Below are 23,446 nucleotides of genomic sequence, written 5' to 3' on the forward strand. Positions count from 1 at the left end.
CAAAGATATGTGCGCCTGTTTGTGTGTGTGTGTGTGTGTGTGTGTGTGTGTGTGTGTGTGTGTGTTAGACTCTTCTCCTCTGGACTTGACCGCGGGGCTCGTCATGCCACAGTCCGCTGATGAATGGGAGAAACGGGATCATTTCAAACCAAGTGTTCCCCTCAGATCCTTCTCGTATAAGCACTTTAAGCCTCACTCTCTCCGCCTCGGGCTTTAGTTCATTTTAACACCTGCACGGTCGCGGAAACTTGACCATGATCAATTCTATTACAGTTTTCACATTAACCGCATGTCCAATTTAAGATGCGCTATAAGATGCTTTGCAGCGAGGACAGGAAACAGTGATTAGCCTACTTTCAATAATAATGTGTTATTTTGAACAAACGTAGCCTATGATCAGTCGCAAATACGTTGATCCAGGAATTAAAAGAAGAAGAAAGAAGAAAAAGCGCGATGTTTCTAAAACACATTCTTGGCATCACCAACTAATAAATCAATTACGCGCGCATTGTGACGTCACGTCTGAAAGGATTAGTGGGAAAGATAACACAATAATGTAATTAAGGAAAGGTGTCATTTACAATTGTTGAATACAGAGCTCGTGAACTTTTCAAAGGAACTGCCTAATTTGTTTTTCCTGCTTATTTACAATGCAATAAATCGAGGTGTAATTTAGAGTTATTTAGTCAGTCTATTTACCATATAAGTGTGGGATTGTTTACTTTTTACATATCAGATTTGTTTTTGTCCAGAACTAAGTTATTTAAAATTCTTACAAAAAAAGAGACCTTAATCAATCTATTCTATGATTTTTTTTTATATATATATATCTGAAATAAGTCATATTATTTATTGGGCTTAAAGTAAAAAAAAGTGGTGTAATTGCCCAGAGATTGTATATAAAAAAACTCTCATAAAAAGTATAAATAAGGATGGAAAACAACATATAACAAACAAAATGTTTCAAACCAACAAAAAGTACACATCTATCTATCTATCTATCTATCTATCTGTCTGTCTGTCTGTCTGTCTGTCTGTCTGTCTATCTATCTATCTATCTATCTATCTATCTATCTATCTATCTATATCTCTAATATAAATAGTCTATATTGCTGGGGTCTGCCTCTGGGGATTTGTTTTTGTGGGTGGGGGATTTAACACCCCCTTCTCCCCCTCTCTCTCTCTCCCTCTGGTTTTAGTCCATTGTTGTGAACCTTCCCCTCAGAGTGCTGTTGTCTCCCACTGCCAGTCAGACGCTTGCTCTGCCTCAGAGTGTAAGCAGAGAGTTGCCAGATAGAGACTCTTCGGGCTCTTCAGTTTTAAACTCACCGAAGCAGTGTGGAGCAAATCATTCTACAGAAACCCAATCGAGAGAGAGAGAGAGCGCGCAAAACCCCACTCCGCTGTCAGTGCGCGCAAATCACATTATTCATGTGAAATAAGACAGAGGGACGCTACAATGTTTTTGGTATTGGATGCTTTCGTTCACACAATCTAAGGCTGGATTTTTTTTTGTTTTTTACATTTTGAGAAGAAAAAATAGACACTATCTAAATCCTCCGCGTCGTTGATTTCTGTGGATTTATAGCGGTTTTGGAGTCGGGAGCGCTCACGAGCACAGCGCGAGACACGGAGAAGCTCATCAAAGGAAAGCAGCACTGGACTTTGAATCCGAAGATTAGTAGTCTTACCCTTGCACTGTCTGTCTATTGGTTTTATTTTTTAAATGGATTTACCAGCGTAACTCAGACTTTCCCAAAAGTTGCTTATTGGATTTCCAAGGATAAAGTATTGTGAATCTGTAAGGGGAAAAAAGGACACATGAGTATCTCGAGGGCCACCGCGATCCAAGGGCACTAAGTACTGCCTTATCGAACCCATAGGGACCGGGCAAAGGGCACACGAAAATAGGTAAAACTTTTTTTGTTGTTGTTTTTTTGTGTGTGCATATGGTTAAATTTAGGATCAGATTCGTTGCATGAATATTAGCCTGTTTATATATCAATTGGTAGCCTATTTATTAACTAATTAGTTGCTTAAGATAAATTCAACTGAAAATGTAGTCTAATTTTTATGGACTTATTGTAGCCTAATTAGATTGTAAATTAAATAGTACTGTTCAGTTTAAACTTCTCTTAAGCGTTATTTCCGCGTAGTTGGGGAATTTCGTATAAAAACGCAATGCTCGCTTTGAATCGTAAATGAAAACTTTTATTGATTAGCTTCAATTCCAATTTTCTGTCTCTGGTCCAAACCGGACCAAAACCAGGTTTACTTGCGCTCAGAATGACTTTCATTAACTCTACCAAGTGGTTTCACACTTGTAAACGGATTTATTTACCTTAACCAAACTCTCACTCTGGTGTGAAATTCTCGTATGTTTTGAGAACACATGTGTCTCCTCGTACTCTCGTGACGTTTGCTCTTATTTATCTCTCATGCTGAGCAAAATAAGTATTTTAGAAGCACATTTGGAGTAAGCTACGTGGAAAAATCTTCAATGTAGGCTACATGATTTTTGTCTAAAAATACCTTTTTAAAAGTTAAGAGTTTGGACAATTAGTTGTTGCAATCGTAGATGTTCCGGGTCCAATTTACGTGTTTATATTGAAACGACCCATCAAAAGCACGATGTACAGGTTCTATTCATATACAACTGTCCTTAACTGCTGCACATTCGTACCTGACGGTTATTCATGTACAAGAGGAGATAGACAATGTCTAACAACGATGTAGGTGTACAATAGGACATTCATTTTCAAATGTGGTTTAGTGGGCAGGGTTGGGATGTGCAATGCATTATGCATTTATGTCATTTTAAAGGTTAATCTTTCACAATAGCTTCTGTGAATTGTAAATCAGTTCTGTTTTCTCTCAGGTTTGTGACTACAGTGAGGTTGCCAATGCCTGGAGTCAGCATTTGAAGCTGACCAGCTGTCTTCCACACACACACAAACATTACCTCAGCAAGATGTTGAGCATCTTTAAGGTTTTCATTACCATCTGCTTCACGGAACTGGCATTTTCAAGAAGCATAACATCTAGGGAAGTCCGGGCAAAAGGTATGGATTACAATTAACAATTTCATTTGAAATCACCCAAATCCAACTTTTCCAAGTATAAAATACAAAGTTGTCAATGTTACTTAATATTTAGAATTTTACTTAAAACGGTTCGAATATCTGATGAATATTCAATATATGAAAAAACGAGCCGAGCTGATTGTGAAGAATTTAAGTCCAGGGGAAGTTGGAGAGGATGTAATCGTTTAGAGAGTAAGAGAATCCCAGTATTTTCTTGAGCCATAAACAGTGCTACCTGATCCTTCCAGAGCCCTGAGGCTCGGAAGTGTAAATCTGTCTGGCCCGGTGCCAGTAACAGGGGCTTGTGGGATGTTGAGGGGGGGGGCTTGGTTTGGGGCAAGATGGGTCTCCTATTTAATTGTACAAACACTGGGTTGTCTCCATTTTGTACCTGCCAGGGAGGTATCCGATTATCTCCAAGAGCTACTAAGACTTGCACAGAACTGGCTCTGAGTTTTTTTGTGTGAAAAAGCCTTATGTATACAAATCAGAGTATTTTTTTTTGTAAATCACAGGATTACCTAAAATCTTTATGTGGCATTTTATGTTAGGCTGTTGATATGCTCACCCTGAGTGCACCATTCTGAGGTCTAGAGAAAGGGATAAGATGTAGACCCTTGTCAATGCTGGGGCAAAGTCTTCGTTAAAAGCATCTTTCTCTGAACACTTGTGAGCTACATACAGTGCGAGGAAGGTGATAAAGGTTGAAAATCCCTGTGGTGCAGCCCAACAATGCCCCACTAAGTTCCTGCCAGGAGAAATTAAAGTCATTTGACAACTGTAAGACTTTAATGGGCCAAGCCACCCAAGCAAGTGAGACATGCAGAGCTAAACGAACAAGAAGAGGCAGAAATTAACTTGTTGAAGAGGAACTAAAAATACACGCATTTCGTAGTAATAATTTGATTCATCAACTAGTAAGTTATATAATTATTTGATATAACTTTTATGCACATTTTAAATTCAGAAATAACGCGAGTCTTTTGTGGATTTATTGGAGTTTGGAGTTTGGTTAATGGAGTTTTCCATTAGTCCGTTAGTACTGTGATACTTCATGATTGCAAATTACCCTCTTATGATAAACCTTATGATAAATGCTAAACCTAAAAATGTAGACTGCATGCCCCTTCAAAATGTGTCCTTAAGAGGCATATTTTTCATGTAAAGTTTGCCAGTTGAGCCATTCAGGCTATTTTTGGTGGCCGCATGTGTTTGTGTGTTTTGTTTAGCTTGTCCTTTATTTTCCTGCTGACCATTCACACCCTCTTCAGGGTCAGATACGGGCCAGGCCCTAGTTTTATTCAGTGAAGTTCATTAGTGTGTTGGTGGAAGAATGTTATGCTTCAGTGCTGGAGGTGACATTGCTTGGTTAGGGGGCGTTCTTCACTCAAATGCTCAAAATCACATTCACCTCCGGGCCACAAGAAACACTGCTGTGAAGTCAAAGTTAGGTCATTCTCAGCTAAGAATTGTGTTTCTGTTCTCTCTTTTGTTTGTGGCTTTGTTTGCCTGATTTGCTCCAAAACAGTGGTGATCTCTGTGAGAAAGGCTCTGGTTAGCAATTAGTGAGAAGTTATGTTAATTAGAAGTGTTTATTAAATGTGGTTTATTCTAAAGACTATTTACAGGAGTAGTTATTCAAAACCTCCTTTTCTACATTCCGCCAGATATCCGAGTTTCTCGACCAATTCTTATTCCTGGTTTTCCTGAGAATGCTACTGTGTTAGTTGGAGGACATGTGAAACTGGTGTGTAAACTCCACCAGCCAGCCTCAACACGTCTCCAGTGGTTCAAGAAGGACAGCAATCGCCAAGGGCCTGATGGATCACCATTTTTTACAGCGCTTACGGTGAGAAAGTGATTTAAAGATCCTCTATTGTGCATATTTTCTGTCTTAAAGAAAGAGGGAGTAATGTTACATTTGTTTCCCCCGCAGCCTCTTCTTGAGAACCTCTCCAAAGTCAACATTCTTCCTTTAGTGAATGTCTCCGTGAAAGATGCTGGAGAGTACGTATGCAAGGCAGAAAACTCAGTTGGTCAAACAACGCGCTCTGCCTGGCTGGAAGTCTTATCAGGTAAGCCATAGCATCTGATAACATCTAACCTTCTCATCTTCAGGGCTGATCTACCATCATTCTCTGACAGGTCAGCCATTGGCGTTTTATTGCCGTGAAAACCATATTACGAGTATTTAGTAGGACAAACCACATAATGTAGTTAAAAGGTCACAGCTAAGGTGTAAGCTTCAGTTAAGTGTGATAGTAATGTCATTGGCAACTTTGTTTTTCATGTTTTGTCCAAAAAGTTTCAGAGGAGCCAACTGAGGAAACATCAGAGCATCTACTTCTAGAGCTTGGAGATGTACTAAAACTCCGTTGTGACACAAACCGTCCTGGAGCTGTCCAGTGGTTCAAGGGTGGTATGCGGGTGCAACACAATGCTCGTATCCAGATAAGGGCAGCAGTCATGGAGATTGCGGATGCCACATATGAAGATTCAGGAGTGTATGTGTGTATGCTGCGTGGCACCAAAGAGGCTCTACGCAACTTCACTATCACAGTGGCAGGTTGGTTCTGACCGTTAAGAAGATTAATAGTCTCATTAATAACCCTTTCTTTTGAATGTTCATCTAATAACTTGAACGCTTAATGCTTCTTTGCAGATGCTGTAGGATCAGGAGATGATGATGAGGACAATGGTATTGATGACGCTGGTCCTGAGATTGAAAATGACCAGGTCTACATCTCCAGAGGTTAGTGTTTATTGTAACTACACATTCAGTTGCGTTTACTTGCGTTTCAGTTTCAGAGTGATAGCTTGAAATGTACCATTGTTTCTTACATTTTAGCACCATACTGGACTCTTACTCAAAGGATGGAGAAGAAGCTCTATGCAGTCCCAGCTGGAAACACTGTCAAATTCCGCTGCCCTGCCACAGGGAACCCTCTTCCCACCATTCGCTGGCTAAAGAATGGCAGAGAATTCAGAGGAGAGCACCGGATTGGAGGCATCAAGGTGAGATATTGATATTTTGGTTTGTTGGAGACATCCCAACAAACTTGAACTTTTCAAAATCTCACAATAAATATCAGCACCGCCTCATGCTTATACATTACCATTTTGTGTTCATAGCTACGACATCAACACTGGAGCCTGGTCATGGAGAGTGTGGTTCCCTCAGACCGTGGGAACTACAGTTGTGTGGTGGAGAACAAATATGGGTCCATTGCTCACACCTACCTCTTGGACGTGTTGGGTAAGAGGGCTTCTGCTTGCCTGCTCTAGACAGCCGCCTGGCTCCACGAGGAGCCATCGAAAGTCTGCCATGCTTAGCAAGTGTCAGAAGCAATAAGCATCAAATCAGTGAGATCCTGTACCAGCAGCTCAGTGGCGTCACATAGCGAGACAGGCACCAAATGCACCTCAGAGAGAGCCACAGGGCACACTGCTGCACCACAGGCACCGGGGTTCACCCGAGGCTCTACATGTCTATACAGATATTTAAGAACTACACAGGAAAAGGGCAATAAATATCATCACAGCAGGGGAATGCAGGTTGGGGGGTTGGCATCGGTCTGTGGTACGTGCCTGGAAGCGCTGTGGGTTGAGGCGTCCAGACCAATTTTCTACCTGACCTGTGACAGACCTGTTTGTTAAGAGTCCGGCGTGGGGTCAACTGCTGTGTCCTAGCAGACAGGGGGGAAAGAACAGGAAATAAAGAGCCCATCGACTTCAAAGCAACCCAATACATGGGCCTGGTTCTAAAAATCCCTTAATGGAACTAATTAGTGAGCGTTGATCAGCATTGGAAGTGCCGCTTGTCTATCCCTGTGCCTTAGACTATCTTCCTTGAAATGCTTTTGAATGTTAACATTCATTGATAACATTATTTTTGGGGGGATGTTGAGAATTTTGATAGAACTGTAAATATCTTTTGAATATAGTATCAAAATACTGAACTTTCAGATTTCTTCTTTCAGAACGCTCTCCACACAGACCCATCCTTCAAGCTGGTCTACCCAAAAACATTACAGCTGTAGTGGGGGGAGATGCCCAGTTCCTGTGTAAAGTCTACAGTGATGCCCAGCCTCACATCCAATGGCTAAAGCACATAGAGATGAATGGCAGCCGTTATGGACCTGATGGCATTCCTTATGTGAAGATCGTGAAGGTATTTAGCGAGTCATTCATTACACTTTTCTGGAGGTACATCACATTACCAGATCGGTATGGAATTAATGAGCATTTTGATTGTTTCTTCCACCTTCTCAGACAGGAAGCTTGAACATGTCTGAAGTGGAAGTCTTATATCTTACCAATATTACAATGGAGGATGCTGGGGAATACACCTGCTTGGCGGGAAACTCTATTGGATTCTCTCATCAGTCTGCTTGGCTTACAGTCTTATTAGGTAGATTTGTTTGTATAGACACACTGACGACACAAATCATAAATATTGTTCATGACTCAGAGGTACAAGTAAAGAAAACTTATCAATTCCACAGAGGAGGACGTGGCCAAGGAGATAGACCTTACGGAGTCCAAGTACACTGACATCATCATCTATGCATCTGGCTTCCTGGCACTGGTGATGGCCATAGTTATCGTGGTCCTATGCCGCATGCAGGTTCATCCCAGTCGGGAGCCTTTTGATACGCTCCCAGTGCAGAAACTCTCCAAATTTCCTCTACGCAGACAGGTAAGATGACACTTCTGAACAATCCTCATGATAATTCCTCAAGAACATGACATTCAGCAGAGCATTCTGGTTTCTAATCCTGTATGTTTTGGACCCTATTTCAGTATTCTGTGGAGTCCAATTCTTCTGGAAAATCAAGTGCGTCACTGATGAGGGTGGCTCGTCTTTCCTCCAGTTGTTCCCCAATGCTGGCTGGAGTTATGGAGTTTGAACTGCCTTATGACCCTGACTGGGAGTTTCCAAGAGAGAAGTAAGTAGCACTAGCAACCATAGCTGTAAAAGATGTTTCTTTTATATGATGGTGAACTGACTATTTATTTGAATTCTCTCGTGCTAGTTTGACTTTAGGGAAACCACTTGGAGAGGGCTGTTTTGGTCAAGTGGTGAGAGCTGAGGCTTATGGGATAAACAGAGAAAATCAAGATCAAACGGCAACTGTAGCTGTTAAAATGCTAAAAGGTACCTTTGTACTTATAGATATCGTATTCAAGTGTTAAGCATTTCTGAATTTCAGACTAAGAAGGATTTTTCTGTCTTTTTTTTTTTTTTTAGATGATGCAACTGACAAAGACCTGGCAGACCTCATCTCTGAGATGGAGCTAATGAAGGTGATGGACAAGCACAAGAACATCATAAATCTTCTTGGTGTTTGCACACAGGATGGTAAGTTAAACACAGTGACATCTCATGGTTGTGCTAACTTCATATGGACATTTGACTTCATTTCAATTTATATTTCTGGATCAGGTCCACTTTACGTGCTGGTTGAATATGCATCTAAGGGTAGCCTACGGGAATACCTCAGAGCTCGTCGACCTCCAGGCATGGACTACACCTTCGATGTGACCAAGGTTCCTGAGGAACAGCTCACCTTCAAAGACCTAGTTTCCTGCGCCTACCAAGTGGCAAGAGGCATGGAGTACCTGGCCTCCAAAAGAGTAAGTTGCTTGCAGGGCTCAATTAGCTTCGGTTTGAAACCAGCCCCCCCTGCATCTTATCAACACTTCCCTTTGTCTGACACGTGATGCCAAGCATTCCTTAGTGGAGTGGTGGTGTGTCGTGTTTACCGCTGTGTCCATCCTGTCTCTGTGGGCTTTGTCCTTTTTAGCACTGCCATAAATCTGTTAGCAAGCAGGCGCTCGGACCCGCCTGTGCACTGGATCGTATTACTAGCTTTTTGTGGCCTGCTAAGAATGCAGTCGTCTGAAACCCCTCCATTAAGGGCCACAAACCAGGGGCCTTTTTCGTCCTCTTTTTCAATCCTCAAATACCACTTCTATTTCAAATGAAAACCAAAATAAACTTAATGACATGCATTTACATCAGAAACTAGCTCTGTGTTGTTTTTCTGTAAAGTCCAAGTCTATTTAAAGTTCGGCTTGTTTAAACTTTTGCAAATGTTGCTTGCTATATGTTGATTTATACAGCAGACCTCATATAGAAAGCAGCTTTCATTTCTGTTTCATCTGGTTTGCGGGAACAAAACTCTAGCCTCAATGTGAACATGTTTATCTACTTACCAGAAGCGGAAAAGAGTCTGCGAAACATTGTTTGTGCCATTTTAACTAAATAGAAATCTCTCTTTTTTTGGCATTCAGTGCATTCACAGAGATTTAGCAGCAAGGAATGTTCTTGTGACAGAGGACAACGTGATGAAAATCGCAGATTTTGGTTTGGCAAGAGGAGTGCATCAAATTGATTACTACAAAAAAACCACTAATGTAAGTAACAATTCTATTCAAGTTTTTTGCTCTTTTGAAGACATCCCATTTGTAAGCAGGACTGCATGGCCCTGTTTGATGCCTTAATGCTTTGAAAGACAGATGTGTAATGTGTCCATAGTGATTGGCAGAAAGCTTAATTGAAGATAATTGGGGAAAGGGGGGCGGGGATTAGCGAAAGAATGGGCAGTCATATTTTTGTGGATCAAAAGGAGGTGGAGTGCTTTGGCTCGGCCTGTGTGGCAGCTAACTGTCCCACTCACAGCCCTGTTGTTTCCAATTTCAGGGACGTCTGCCAGTGAAATGGATGGCACCAGAAGCCTTGTTTGACAGAGTCTACACACACCAGAGCGATGTGTAAGTCTGGCTAATCATTACAGCTATGCCAAAGAATCAGCTGAGCAGGGATCCCCCTTGCTGGAATGCCGGTCCGTTCAGATTAACCAGAATGCACCAGTATAGTTTAATCCTGATTAGATGGTGGACGTTTTTAATGACTAAAATATGCTCTCAACAAGAGGATTGAATTAGAACGGCTCAAGCTGATTATCCTACATGGTGCACTGACATTTTTGGACTCTTGCTTCCACAGTTGGTCCTTTGGAGTTTTGATGTGGGAGATTTTCACACTGGGGGGATCGCCGTACCCTGGGATACCGGTAGAGGAGCTTTTTAAGCTGCTGAAGGAAGGTCATCGAATGGACAAACCTTCCAACTGCACCCATGAACTGTAAGCATCAATCTATTCACCAAAAAACATGTTTAATTTCAGTCTTCAATGTGATTTACTTATATTCAAATTGCTTTTATAGCTACATGAAGATGAGAGAGTGCTGGCATGCGGTTCCAACACAAAGACCAACATTCAAACAGCTTGTGGAAGAGCTTGATAGGGTGCTGGTGTCCATTTCAGATGAGGTAAACGCCTGTTTCAACAAAAGTTTGAGTCCCACAAGATGTTGTTTTTGTATCCAAACCTCTAAAACCATTCATATTTTTAAATTTTTTAGTACCTGGACCTATCCACCCCTTTCGAACAGTACTCCCCATCTTGTGAGGACACCTCCAGCTCTTGCTCTTCAGACAATGATTCAGTGTTTACCCATGATGCTATGTCAACTGTCCCATGCCTCCTTGGCTACCACGATGTGCACTCTCGGATGGACCTCAAGACGACGATGCGATAGGCCCTTTTGGCTGAGGGCACAAGCTTGTGGACATCAGATGTTGCTATGAAAAGTGGTACAAGGATTTTCACCTTTGTTGTTATGCCTAAGAACATTATACTGATGCTTGGCACTATGAAACTTGCTGATGAATCATTTTCACTCTCATATCATCAGATTTCTACTAGAGGACTGGTCATGAGTTTTTATTGAATGGGTGCTGCTAGATGTAGAAAGCTATATTGGAGCAGCATACAGGAGCGTTTTCAAACCAGATTTTTTTTTTTTTTTAAAGAGAACATTTATTTTGATATTAAAAGCGAATAGCGTTGATAAATATAAATCTCTCTCTATATAAAATTATTCTACATTTTTTATTTAAAAAAACTGTCTTAAATCTCAGGATCTTGCATGTTGTAGTGGCAGCAAAGTGCCTGATTTTTTGATTTCCTGTGAATATCTTAAAATATTTTATGTACATATCATTACAGAAAACAATTACATTTTATAAATTATTCTAAATGATATAAAGTGAAGGTGTTACTTAGGTGAAGAAATTATGTAAATCTATTCCGAAGCTATCCCTGAACAATCGACACATTTACAATAGCTATTGTTCGCTGCTCGTACCATTGTACACTGTCAAGGCTAAACCTCTGAGCACTCAACTTCCTGTTGTTCTGTTCATTTCATGCCTCACCGTTTGGTAAGCATGGTTTGTCGTGGTCATCTCCCCAACCATTCACCCCATTCAAACTGAGAAAACGCGGGGACCAGCAACGCTTCAATTGTCAGTACTGTACGGAAGAAAAGGACTCGATTGAATGTGAAATGCCTTGATATTGATTGATTTCAAATGGTGAATCCTCCATTGTTTGGCTGTAACCTTTTAACCACCCCGGCTTGTTTGCGGGATCCAGGCATAGGCCGAGGTGGACAATGGTCTCATGCAGCTGTAATGTGTGTGACTGCTGGCTAGGGTGATTGGGGGGCTGTCTAAGGCCTGTGTGCAAATGAGAAAGCCCCTTATTATGCTAATGGCTCCAGCTGCCCATCTTTATCCTGCACTATCTTTTAATATACAAATGCTAATGCTGGCCTTTCTAAACAAACTCAGCAATGTCCTTCAGGGAATGCAAAGCCTCATCCCACAAGCTGATAAGAAGCCAATGGCTTTTCTCAAGTTAATTTACCTAGTACTTTGCATTCTCAGCCAGGGACGCTCCTACGGTTCCCTTTGGGCATATTCTGGGACAATTGGTGGTTGATTTCCCCAATGAGAGCAAAATTGTTCAATTTCGAATTATCGTCAAAGCTCGATATCTTCTTTTCAGGCAGCTACAGTGATGTTTGACCTCTAAATAGGAAATAAATTCTTAAGCAGTCCATGACACCTCCAAAATTGTAAGAGCAAAAAAATGTGCAAAGAATTATAAAACACATGACATTCCATTTGTGTATTCCCCATTGTAACAATCGATGATATTATAAATTTCCCCTCTAAAGAATTATTTTAGAAATATTTAATTTATTTGTTTATTGTTTGTTTTATATTAAATAAAGTATAATTTAAAATACTGAGCCATTTTTGTATCTTATTTCTGTGAATGCATGAGCAGAGAATGTTTGAATTTCTGAGAGAATGTTTGAAGAATCTCGAACTTGGTTTATAGCCACCGGGTTTGTGATGGGTAGGTTTAGCGTGGGATCTGAATTTCTGATTTTTATTTAACGAGGTCAGTATTTGTTCCATGAACATCAGATCAATGCATTCTTTTCACACAATTCTTTGTTAGTATTTCGTCTGCTTCAATCATGCAGATTGACTATCTGATCACACCTCAGTGTCACCATCTAAATTGTCTAGACGCAAGTCTACTGCATCACTTAGTTATCTCTCATGTGTAACAAACCATTATGAGACGGGATCATTATCGGGACAACTATCACTACAGTCCACATGTGTCTGTCTCTCCATGGAGACAATCTCAGCCAGCTGGTGTTGGTTAGATAAGAGTTTGTCCACCATGGACTAGGCGTCTCTCCTCTTTGTATGTCCTGCATGTTTAGCCAAAGGGCAAAGGCCCAATCCAGCCTACCAAATGCCCTGGACTGCATCAAGCTCTGGCTTCCTACTTCATTTTTTTGTTCTTAGAGTGACCAGATGTCCGTGTTGTCCAGGGACAGTCCTCGATTTTGTTGCCTGGAGCTGTCCTTGGAAATGTCCCTGCCAAACCATACTAGAATTGACCTTGTTTTTTTTAGGTTTTTTTTTTAGTTCACAGGCAATTCATTCAAAACATCAATGATGTAAGTCTTTCAGAATCCGTCAGTAGCGGCCATTTCATCTCTGGTGATTGAATCTGACTTCAATTCAAATTCAAAATTCAATTCAAAAACCTCAATTCAGTCAAACAGTCTCTCTTCTGTGAGTTACTGATTTTTGGAAGCCGCCTATAGTTTGTCTTCGTTTCAAATCATTTAAGTAAGCATGTGTTTCAAGCCCGCCAACCTTCGAGATATTTCTCGACTCATCCCAAGACCATAATCACTGTTCTGGAGTTACTGATGAAAAGAATTGCTGCTTCTGCTGATTGTTGGTTGGCAGCAAGACGTAGAGGTGATCCAGTCATAGCCAGACAAGCAGTTACTACCAAATGTAGCTGAACATCCGCATTTATGCATTAATGCATTTATCCAAGTTCAGGGTATACAGTTAATCAGTTCAAGCATTTTAACCCATAAACGTAGCATTGCTAGCAGCACTGTGCACTAAATAACCTGGTAAATGATGGTATATGAATATATACCATCTTTAAAAAGTGCACTTTTGTAATAATATATTTTTTTAATAATCTTTGAAATACTCTTATTTTGTTGACTAACATACTAAAGCACAAGTAAAGTACTTGATTATAATTTTTTGTACTTTATTTTACTTAAATTTTAGGGTGTTAAATGATTTACCGCAAATGCCTCAGTACATGCCTCAGTACATCTGGCAGTACACTTTAACCATATAAAAAAAATATATAGATATATAAGTAATTATGAAATTACATATAAAGATGCACTTAAGTCCTACTTCAAAACAGCGTTTATTATATCTACATAATTTGCATTTAATATAAATTTAAACTATAATAAAATATTATTTAATTGTAAATAATTACGTGTCCAAAAACATTACATTCACACTTAACAATTTTATTTTAAAGTATATTATTTCCATAATAAGTTTTAAAATTATGCTAAAGTGTACTTTTTTACAAGGGAAATCAAAGTACAATCTGATATCACTGCTTTACCATCGATTCCCATAAGTATTTCTAACTGACACACATTCCTTTTCACACACGTGTAGCCCTGAAAAGTACATTCTTAGGATAAACAATTGATATGTTGCATGCAACATTGCATCATTTGTCAATCTTATTATCAAAACCTCTTGAGGAGTGATATTGCTAAAGAGCAAAGTAATAACAGAACATTCTACAATGGAAACATCTTACAGTGGGCACACTATGTCAATGTCATTTTTATCTACAGAAACCAGTGTGTAGTGCAGTAAGGCCAGCCAGAGTAATTATGTAGCAATTACTTTAGAATATTACATCAGATGTTTGCCTTCCTGTATCCTGTTCCAATTAAGGTCACACACTTACAAAATCTCTCTTAATAGGGACACATTCCCTCACTTAGTGAAGAAAAACACACACAAACATCAGACTTATTCAAAAAACTGATTTCTCTTGTTATAGAATATTTAATCTTGTATAGTTTCTCACTGTTACACACATGATGTAAGGACTGGCTGTATTTGAGTCATGCTAACCATCCAGCAGTTCAAAGTTAATGTTCAACCGCTTAGCCTTCAGCCCAGTGCTCCGGACGAGAGCACAATGGCTTATCTGTGTGTGTGCGTGTGTGTGTGTGTGTGTGTGTGTGTATGAGTGAGTGTGTTTTCTCTTTCTCTCTATCTGCTGATCAAGGGAAGTATTTGAACACTTGTCTATACACAGAGCCTCTGTGGATAATGCTTAGAGTGTGTGAGGCCAGGAAGTGTGAAGGGTAAACATCCCCCAGTAAATGGCGCCATTTTATTTTGGCTCATACGCTTCCACATAGGTTTGGACTTCATTGAAATGGACTGTCAGAACTGGCATACGTCAGAGTTTATGGTGAAGATATATTGCTGCTGGATTATAGTGGAGTTTGACATTCCAGTTAATATGACGTCAGACTCGTATATCTCTCTGTGAGCTCTTCAGTACACTGTAAACGCTAACATGTTAAAGGCTCAAACATGAGAGAATATTTTATGAGAGAATGCTTTAAAGTGGTCTTCACAATGAGTAATACTAGACATTTCTTTAGTTAACTAGTTTGCAAGTAGACGTAACAATTAATGCTGTTGTTTTCAGTTAATTTTAGCTAAAATTGCTAAAAACAACAAAAGCTAAGCTTAGCATTTCTGAGCCCGCACAGGGGATTGCAGTCACTTGCATGCTATGTGTACAACTGGATGGAAAGAGTTTATGCTAAAATTTATTTTATGTGTCTTTGGGAAACACTGGTTATGTAAGGATTTAAAAGGAGTTTATTTTGTGTGGTGATAAGTGGAGTCTGTCAGGTCAGGTCAGAAAACATGCTGTTATTAGCCAAAACACGTCTAAATGTTGTTTTTAATGAAGCAAATACTTTCGTACAACTAATGTGGTGAGAATGAATTGATAAAAATCTAAGCAAATGTGTTATAGTAAATACATCATGGTTTACCTAATTGTTATGGTAGCCAATCCGATCTCATGAGAAAAATAGAAAACGAACAATTTTACGAGATGGCAATTTAATTTGTACAATGAAATTCTTATGGAAACAAAGTTTAAAAAAACAAATGTAAGCATGAGGGTCCCCCCCTAAACCTAACCGTCAGTGGGTGTAAGGAGATACAGGTATGAATGAGACATATGAATTCATACAAATTAGCCACCAATTCACCTGAATGTAAAATAGTTGCGAATTGCCTTGAGAGTGTGTTTGTGTAGCTGAATTCACCCAAAAGGGAAAACTATCCAATAATTTACTCACCCTCAAGCCATCCTAACGGATGTACACCAGTCTAGTTCCGGCAGAAGAGTGACTTCTGATCTAAGCCAGTGATTATAGTTTATAAAGTTATAAATATTTCCTACAAAAACGCATCGCTCCGGAAGGCCTATATTAACCCCCTGGAGTCATATGGATTACTTTTATGATGGATGGATACGCTTTTTGGGGCTTCAAAATCTCAGTTTCTATTCACTCCCATTATAAATCTGGGAAGAGCCAGGATATTTTTTTAATGTAACTCCGATTGTGTTTGGCTGAAAGAAGAAAGTCATATACACCTAGGATGGCTTGAGGATGAGTAAATTATGGGATAATTTTAATTTTGGGGTGAACTAACCCTTTAATAAACTTGCTACATGTCTTCATGAAAGTTACATCTCAAAAATAAATAAATGAATACAATTATTTATTTAATTAGAGAAAAATACAGAATATTAATTTTTTTATTAAATGCAATGCTACATTATTACATTTAGTAGTAGGCTATTAATTACTATAATTAATTAGAATGAGCATTCATAAATAATAAATATCATAATTTAAATATGGTATATTTAGACAGCTTTGCAACATAAATGAAACAAAAAAATATCTGGGAAATTCTAACATGTGAGATATTGGCTTCCATTAAGGGCTACCAAGAGCTCAAGGTCCAATTCAGGAAACAATATAAATGTCTCACAATCCCTGTCGGCTACAGGAGAAGCAGGGCGATTGCTACACACCGGATCACATATCCTAAAGCTGGACTGTAGGTCATGGACAACAGAAAGCCCTGAAACTAGAGATGCAGGAGGAATCAAGGGGACCTAAACTAAAGTCCCTGAAAGAGGAAGAGCGCGGCGAAGACGGAAGGAGGGGGAGAAGAGGGAACCATGAAGAAGCCATGGGCCTCACCACCGCCTGCAAACTCCTTCATATTTTTCTGGGGGGTTATTTATTGCTCTGTAATTTCTGAGGTGGCGGGGGAGTGTAATTGATTTGGCTTGGATTTCAAGCATGGGAGGAGTGGGATGGGCCCCTGCAATCGGAATGGGGAATCTGGGCCCCTTCACCGCCTCACTTCCCTTCATAGTCTGCCATAATCTCCAAACCAACCCACTTTATCAGCATTCCCACAACAAGATGTGTGACGGCAACTTATCCACGGCAATCCTTTAAACCAGCCCAAACTGTGACAAGTTTTTAATGACCTGGAGCGGCACAGCAGAGGGCGACGAGAAAGGGTGGAGGGGTGAATAAATGTTTGTCAGTATCGAATGGCTAAACCAACACGATATGATCTTCCACGCGAACACTTCAGCTAAGGAGCGACGCGCATGCCGAGGGCACAGACTGGGATCCAGCCCAAGACTGTGGAAAACGGCAGCCTCCAATGAAGTGGATCAGAGTGTAAAAGAGCAAGTTTTGCATGTCATGGCACACTGTAAAAATTTAAGTTAAGACCAAAATTAGGGAAATGTCTGCGCTTTAATGAAGTGGAAATAGCATTTCAACTCATTAGTATGTTTGCATGAGAGATATAAAAGTCATTTTTAGGCAAGTCAGTCCACTTGGCGGCCATCTTGGCGGCCCCATTCAGTTACAGATCTTGAATGGGGAAAGACAATCTCCAAAGCTGTTTATCAAGCTTTTAATAACCTGTCTGTCAAATCAACCATAAAATCAGACAAAAGTGCTATAATTTATCTTCTATGGCTAAAATGTCATATATTGCAGATTAGTCAAGGTAATACATGTATGTTCTAAACCAGAGTTTTCTAAACTGGGGTCACAGGCCCCCTCAAAAGGTTTTGGTTTTATTCTGCTATCTAAATACCAGTGCTGTTATCGTTAAGCTAAAACTATTTTATAAAAAACTTTTTTTCAATTGAAATAAAGCTGAAATAAATAAAATATAAATATTAGATGAATAACTTAAATTAAACAAAAATAATTAGAAATGTTGCTTTGGCAACAAACTGAAATAAGTTAAAAGTACTAAAATAACTAAAACCAAAATATAAATGAATACATTTTAAATAAATAATAAATAATAAATTAAAGCAGTTTTGAAAGATTTAAAAACAAAACTATCAAAAATACAAAACAATTACAACAGAATATGTAAAAATGAAATCTAATCCAAAATATTAATAAAAACTATAAAATTATACAAATTATTGTAAAAAGAAAAAAAAGGTGTTTCTCTGTAAAGCTGCTTTGAAATAATATTTATTGTGAAAAAAGTTACACAATTTGAACTGAACCTGTTTTTCTTCAGATTATTACATGTAAAATTACTATAACAGTGAAACAAATACTTATTACATAGTAAATATGTTTTCATATTTTCATTTTTGGCAATATAGGCTTTTAATTTTTTATTATAGTATATTTTACTTTTTATTTATTATACATGCTACTACATGAACATGTTGTCTAATAATATCATGCTATTTTTCTCACAATTTATAAACAGATATACAGTACATGCATATATGGTAGCACTTTATTTCAATGGTCCACTTTAGACATTCTACTAATTACAAGTAACTTTGCAACTACATGTCAACTAACTCTCATTAGAGCATTAGTAGACTGCTTAATATCTGCTAACACTTTATTTTGATGGTCCACTTTAGACATTCTACAGACTATACATGACAACTTATTCTGCTAACCCGAACCCTAACACCTTAACCTAACCTTACAGTCAACTAATACTCTAATGAGAGATAGTTGACATGTAGTTGCAAAATGATATAGTTAGTAGAATGTATAGTGTGGACCATCAAGAAAGAAATGGATCCATTTAAAGAAAGGGATCCCATGCAAGAGAGTTCAAATTCGGCCGTATACATCAAGAAAGTTAAAAGTGTGTTAAAGATGTCTTAAAGACCAAAGGATGCCTTTTCCAAAATAAGCAATTGGCTCATTGTCTTAAATGCGTGTCTACTTGTACCTCTGCAAACATCCAGACCAAGTCAGCCAGAGATTGAATTGGATGTTCTTCAAAGTATGGAGGAGCTTGCAGGGGATTCTTTGCCCACAGAAACCAATAAACAGAAGTGTGAAGGCCAAGGCAAGTGTCGTGCTGACAGGAGATCCCATTTACAGCTGAAAATAAACAAAGGACTTCCTTTACAGACTAATTTGGCCGAGTCTAAATCTGTCTTTTCCTTTAGAGCACATTCCTTTCTTTTCCATTTCAGCTTCGAATGAAAATTGATCAGATTACAGGGCTCAAAAACTCATTCACTGCAAAAAAGATTTTCTCGCAGTCATTCGGTCTTAAAAATACCCAAACCACATTACAGAAGCATCTCCACACTGATGCTATTTTGTGGGCCAGGCTTTGATCCATGGCCATATTTATGTGTGTGGAGAAGCGAGTGCAAGGTGAAATTGCTTAGGCAGGACTGCAAAGCCACAAACTCTTCCAGATTCCGACGCTCGCCTGCTTTCTTGACAGCATTCAATTAGATGCTTCGCTTCCATGTGCACCGATTCACCCGACCAACAAGGACTGCAGGTTTTTGCAAATCTGAATCGGTGAGTATTTATTATCAAGTGTGGAGGGATACGGGCGTCACCACCTCTTCCACAAGCCCTGCACGCTCACAAAACACACTCGTAACCCACCCATCTCAGGTAATTGGCTGTAAGGTATTATCTGCCTAATTATCAAATAAATCCCGCTCTTCCTCTGTGGCGCTGCATTTACACAAAACAGGAAAGGGGGATTAGAGGGGGCGAGATGGCCTCAGATCCGGAGCCCTGCAACTCACTGCAGGAAATCTACTCAGCATTCAGCACACACACACACACACGCACGCACAAGCACACACGCACGCACACACACACACACACACACACACACACACATGCACACACTGTAAAAAAGTTAAATGATCAATAAGTTATGACGACATATGTTTTTACATTGCTTTAACTCATCAAAATAAGTTGTTATACAAGATTCAAAAGAAAAATTTTAAAGTCAGTTTAATGTAATTTTAGTTGAAATGACTCAATCATTCAAGTTGATTGCACTTAAAAATTCAAGGCAGCCACATTTTTTTTAGTACACACACACACACACACACACTGTGTTGTAAAATTAGAAAACTTGAAAAACATGTTAGTATTTCAATCAGATTGCAAAAAGGGCAATTAGAAACTCATTTTAAAGTTTACACCTTGCCTTAATTTGTAAGGGAACCTACAATATAGTTTTATATAAATAGTTTAATAGTTAGGTTAATAAGAATATAAAAGACCTTTAGATGAATGCTGGACTTAAAACATTTTGAGCTGCAAAAGATATTCAATTTAAATATATATAGATATAAGATTTCAAAGTGACCTATGACATCTTATGACATGAAATTTATCTAAATTTAAATGATCTTATGGATGTGGCTGTTGTGGTTCACGGTCATAGTGGCACCAGCTGCTGCAGTAAAAGTGTCATATTCAGGCGTCTTTGATATGTTTTTTATTTTTTTAACATTTACAGGGTTTAACTTCATATTGCCTGTCATGCACAGTTACCCTTTAGGCACCGGGGTAGTGGTGCCACTGACTTGGGCCCGTCATCGCTGCTTGCAGCTATATATTATTATTATTATTTTTCAACCTTTCGGGCACTTTTGGGGCCCTTAATGTGCTCGAAAACTCTTGAAACTTTGCACACAGGTCAGAACCCTCGGCCATCAGGGCTGAAGCTGGTACCCGGGCGTAGCAGCTTAAAATCATCTATATATATATATATATATATATATATATATATATATATATATATATATATATATATATATATATATATTAGTGCTGGGCAACGATTAATCGCGATTAATCGCATCCAAAATAAAAGTTTGTGTTTACATAATATGTGTGTGTGTACTATGTATAATTATATTGTATATATAAATACACACATGCATGTATATATTTAAGAAAAATGTGTTATTTATATATAAAATATTTGTATTTATATATAATATAAATTATGTATAAATATATATACAGTATATACATGGAAATATTTCTTAAATATATACATGCATGTGTGTGTATTTATATACAAAATAATTATACACACACATATATTATGTAAACACAAACTTTTATTTTGGATGTGATTAATCGCGATTAATCGTTGCCCAGTATATTAGTGTTGTCAATAAATAAAATAACTGAAACATAACTAATTAATCTCACATTTTTCTGTAATTAATCGCGATTAATTACACCTAACAATCAAGTTTTTAATATATTTTTATATTATAATAATTTCACATTCAATCTCCAAATTAATATAAAGACAGTATATTTTAAATATTTGTCATATATAGTCAGTAGAATGTCTTTTGGGGGACCATCAAAATAAAGTGTTAGCAGATATTTATCAGACGGTCTACTTATACTTTAAATGGAGTTAGTTGACATGTAGTTGCAAAGGTTCTCATAGTTATTGTTAGAATGTCTAAAGGGGACCATGGAAATAAAGTGTTCCCAAAAATCAAATCACAGACCTCCTGCAGACCCTTCACAGGTTTGAGCTGGCCTTAGATTTACAGATGATTTCAAACTTTTCCCAGTCTAAAACTCAGATCCAGAGATTTCTCAGGATGCTGAACTTACTGGCAAGCGACTCTCTCTGTGCTGAACATCTGTTGGAAATCACACTGGGGCAGCGGGCGAGAGAGGCTGATAGAGGGTCCTAACTCTTTTTCCTCTCATAGGCATTATCTCATCCCACGAGCACTCCCGGTCCATCCTCTCCTGGCTGGCTCCATGCACAGAAGCATTATGCGCATCTGTCACCCATTAATCGGCAAATTACGGAAGAAGTGAGCGTCAAAAGCCATTACCAGCAGCCGGTCCCCGGGGCTCTCGCTGCTGTCTCTCTCTCCTTCCCGGCTTCACCTCTGTTTGTCGTTCCTTGCACACCAGAAAATATCTAAGGTCACATACACTGTAGAAAATACTCTTTATAAATATTGCTTTATACATTTTGTGTAAATTTATGTACATTTTCTATGATATACTGTGTGACACAAACAGCAGGTGAGGGGGATTAATGATTTATTAAAGTTATTAAACTTTTTGCAGACACAGAAAAAGAACAATTCTGGACCAAATCCATATTATGAATACATAATATGGTTGCCTTTATGACCATTTGCCATTTTTGTTGATTTGTCATTTAGTCATTTTGTTGTCATTTGTCATGGTGCCTTTGTTACTCTATTAAATTGATCAATTAATTGAAAATACTTAAATATTGTTGAAAATTACAATAATGGAACATTTTAAGTCATGGCAACTTGATGTCTTGATATCAAGACATTTACATGGTATTTAAAATATAAAAAATATATATAAAAAATAATCAAGCAAATATTTCAACTTTTAGTAATAAATCATTAAGTTTTATGTTTTAACATGTTTGTTTGTTTGTTCATTAATTTGTTTATTTATTGCAGTGTATAAGATACATTAAAAAAACTAAATGTAGCAAATAATTTAAACTTTTAGTCATAAATGTTATTTATTTAAGTATTTATTTATTTATGGCATTGTATAAGATTTGTAGATACAATAAAAAAAAAGTACAAATGTAATAAATTAACAATAATCAAGTGAATGATTTTAATATTTATAGGTGCTACCATTTATTTATTTATTTATTTATTTATTTATTTATTTATTTATTCATTCATTCATTCATTCATTCATTCATTCATTCGTTCATTTATTCTGGGCAGTAAATTCATTTTAAAATAAAAAGCAGTTTCGATTAAAAAATATTTGTATTAAATGAGATTAAATAAACAAATGATTACTTTCAGGCATCACACTAATTATTACAGTAATAATGAATGAAATATTCTGCACTCTTTTTCTATAAGCACTCCTTTGAGTGCCACAAAATGCTGTGAGCTGTGCTCCGTTCTCAGCACTGGCATTAGGAGTTTGTTTTTATGTTGCCACTAAAAGTGTCCCTCTTAATTCACTATTCATTTGTGCTGGGCTTTTCCCAAGAGTCATAAATTCTCAATAAAGTCTCTCTATTGCTACGAGCACAATGTCCCATTGGATTCAGAGTTGTTTTGTAGTGTTGTAGACTTACAAGCTATGTATTCCACATCAGACAATCGACCACAATAAATGTCAAATAAATCTCAGATATCAAAGGCATTTCATTCGCAAACATAAAATCTGTCTCATCTGAGACCAAAAGCATCACATCTGTTTCGAGACTTACAGTCAAATTGCGCCAAAAGCTAATAACATAACAGAGTTCGGAAATTCGAGCGTGATTGAGGCCTACTCGAAACATACAAGAAAATCCTCATTTAAAGATTGCTTTCGAAGAGAAAACTGTATTGTGAAATATTCTTGGAAGAGGACAAGCACTTATGCATGATTTGTAACTTTAATTAAATAAATGAAATGCTGATATTTTGCAATGCCAAGGGAGCTATGAAAAGCTCTGGACAAAGTCGATGAGAAAACAACATTAAGTGCGTCAAATTAGTTTCGTAGAAAGCAAACACAAATATTTTGAATTATGTTTGGATTGCCTTTTTAGCTCAGATAGGAGATAAAGCCCACTCGAGGGCAGATTTATGTCATGAACCGAACTTCGTTTGAGCTCTCGCACAGCTGTGTGTC

General features: G+C 38.1%; 1 protein-coding gene across 1 annotated transcript; it reads left to right on the forward strand.

Moving 5' to 3' along the window:
* The first annotated feature begins 1,223 nt into the window (after positions 1-1,223).
* Positions 1,224-12,249, forward strand: fgfr4 (fibroblast growth factor receptor 4). The gene is made up of 20 exons (XM_084137537.1): positions 1,224-1,911; positions 2,879-3,062; positions 4,751-4,932; positions 5,020-5,158; positions 5,389-5,649; positions 5,746-5,835; positions 5,932-6,098; positions 6,216-6,339; positions 7,064-7,254; positions 7,356-7,494; positions 7,589-7,782; positions 7,887-8,032; positions 8,120-8,241; positions 8,335-8,445; positions 8,530-8,720; positions 9,381-9,503; positions 9,790-9,860; positions 10,096-10,233; positions 10,316-10,421; positions 10,514-12,249. Exons 2-20 carry the CDS (start codon positions 2,972-2,974, stop codon positions 10,688-10,690), a joined length of 2,763 nt encoding a protein of 920 aa, XP_083993663.1. The 5' UTR covers positions 1,224-1,911; positions 2,879-2,971; the 3' UTR covers positions 10,691-12,249.
* Positions 12,250-23,446: the final 11,197 nt, after the last annotated feature.

The sequence above is a fragment of the Abramis brama genome (genome assembly GCF_963993115.1).
Source record: "Abramis brama genome assembly, chromosome: 15".
NCBI classification, from domain to species: Eukaryota; Metazoa; Chordata; class Actinopteri; order Cypriniformes; family Leuciscidae; genus Abramis; species Abramis brama.

What these genes read in the sequence shown, in the direction of transcription:
- fgfr4 (XM_084137537.1), top strand. Translation starts at nt 2,972, where the DNA reads ATGTTGAGCATCTTTAAGGTTTTCATTACCATCTGCTTCACGGAACTG. An exon ending in CTGGCTGGAAGTCTTATCAG is followed by an intron (nt 5,159 to 5,388) that starts GTAAGCCATAGC and finishes TTGTCCAAAAAG; the next exon opens with TTTCAGAGGAGCCAACTGAG. An exon ending in TCCAACTGCACCCATGAACT is followed by an intron (nt 10,234 to 10,315) that starts GTAAGCATCAAT and finishes TTGCTTTTATAG; the next exon opens with CTACATGAAGATGAGAGAGT.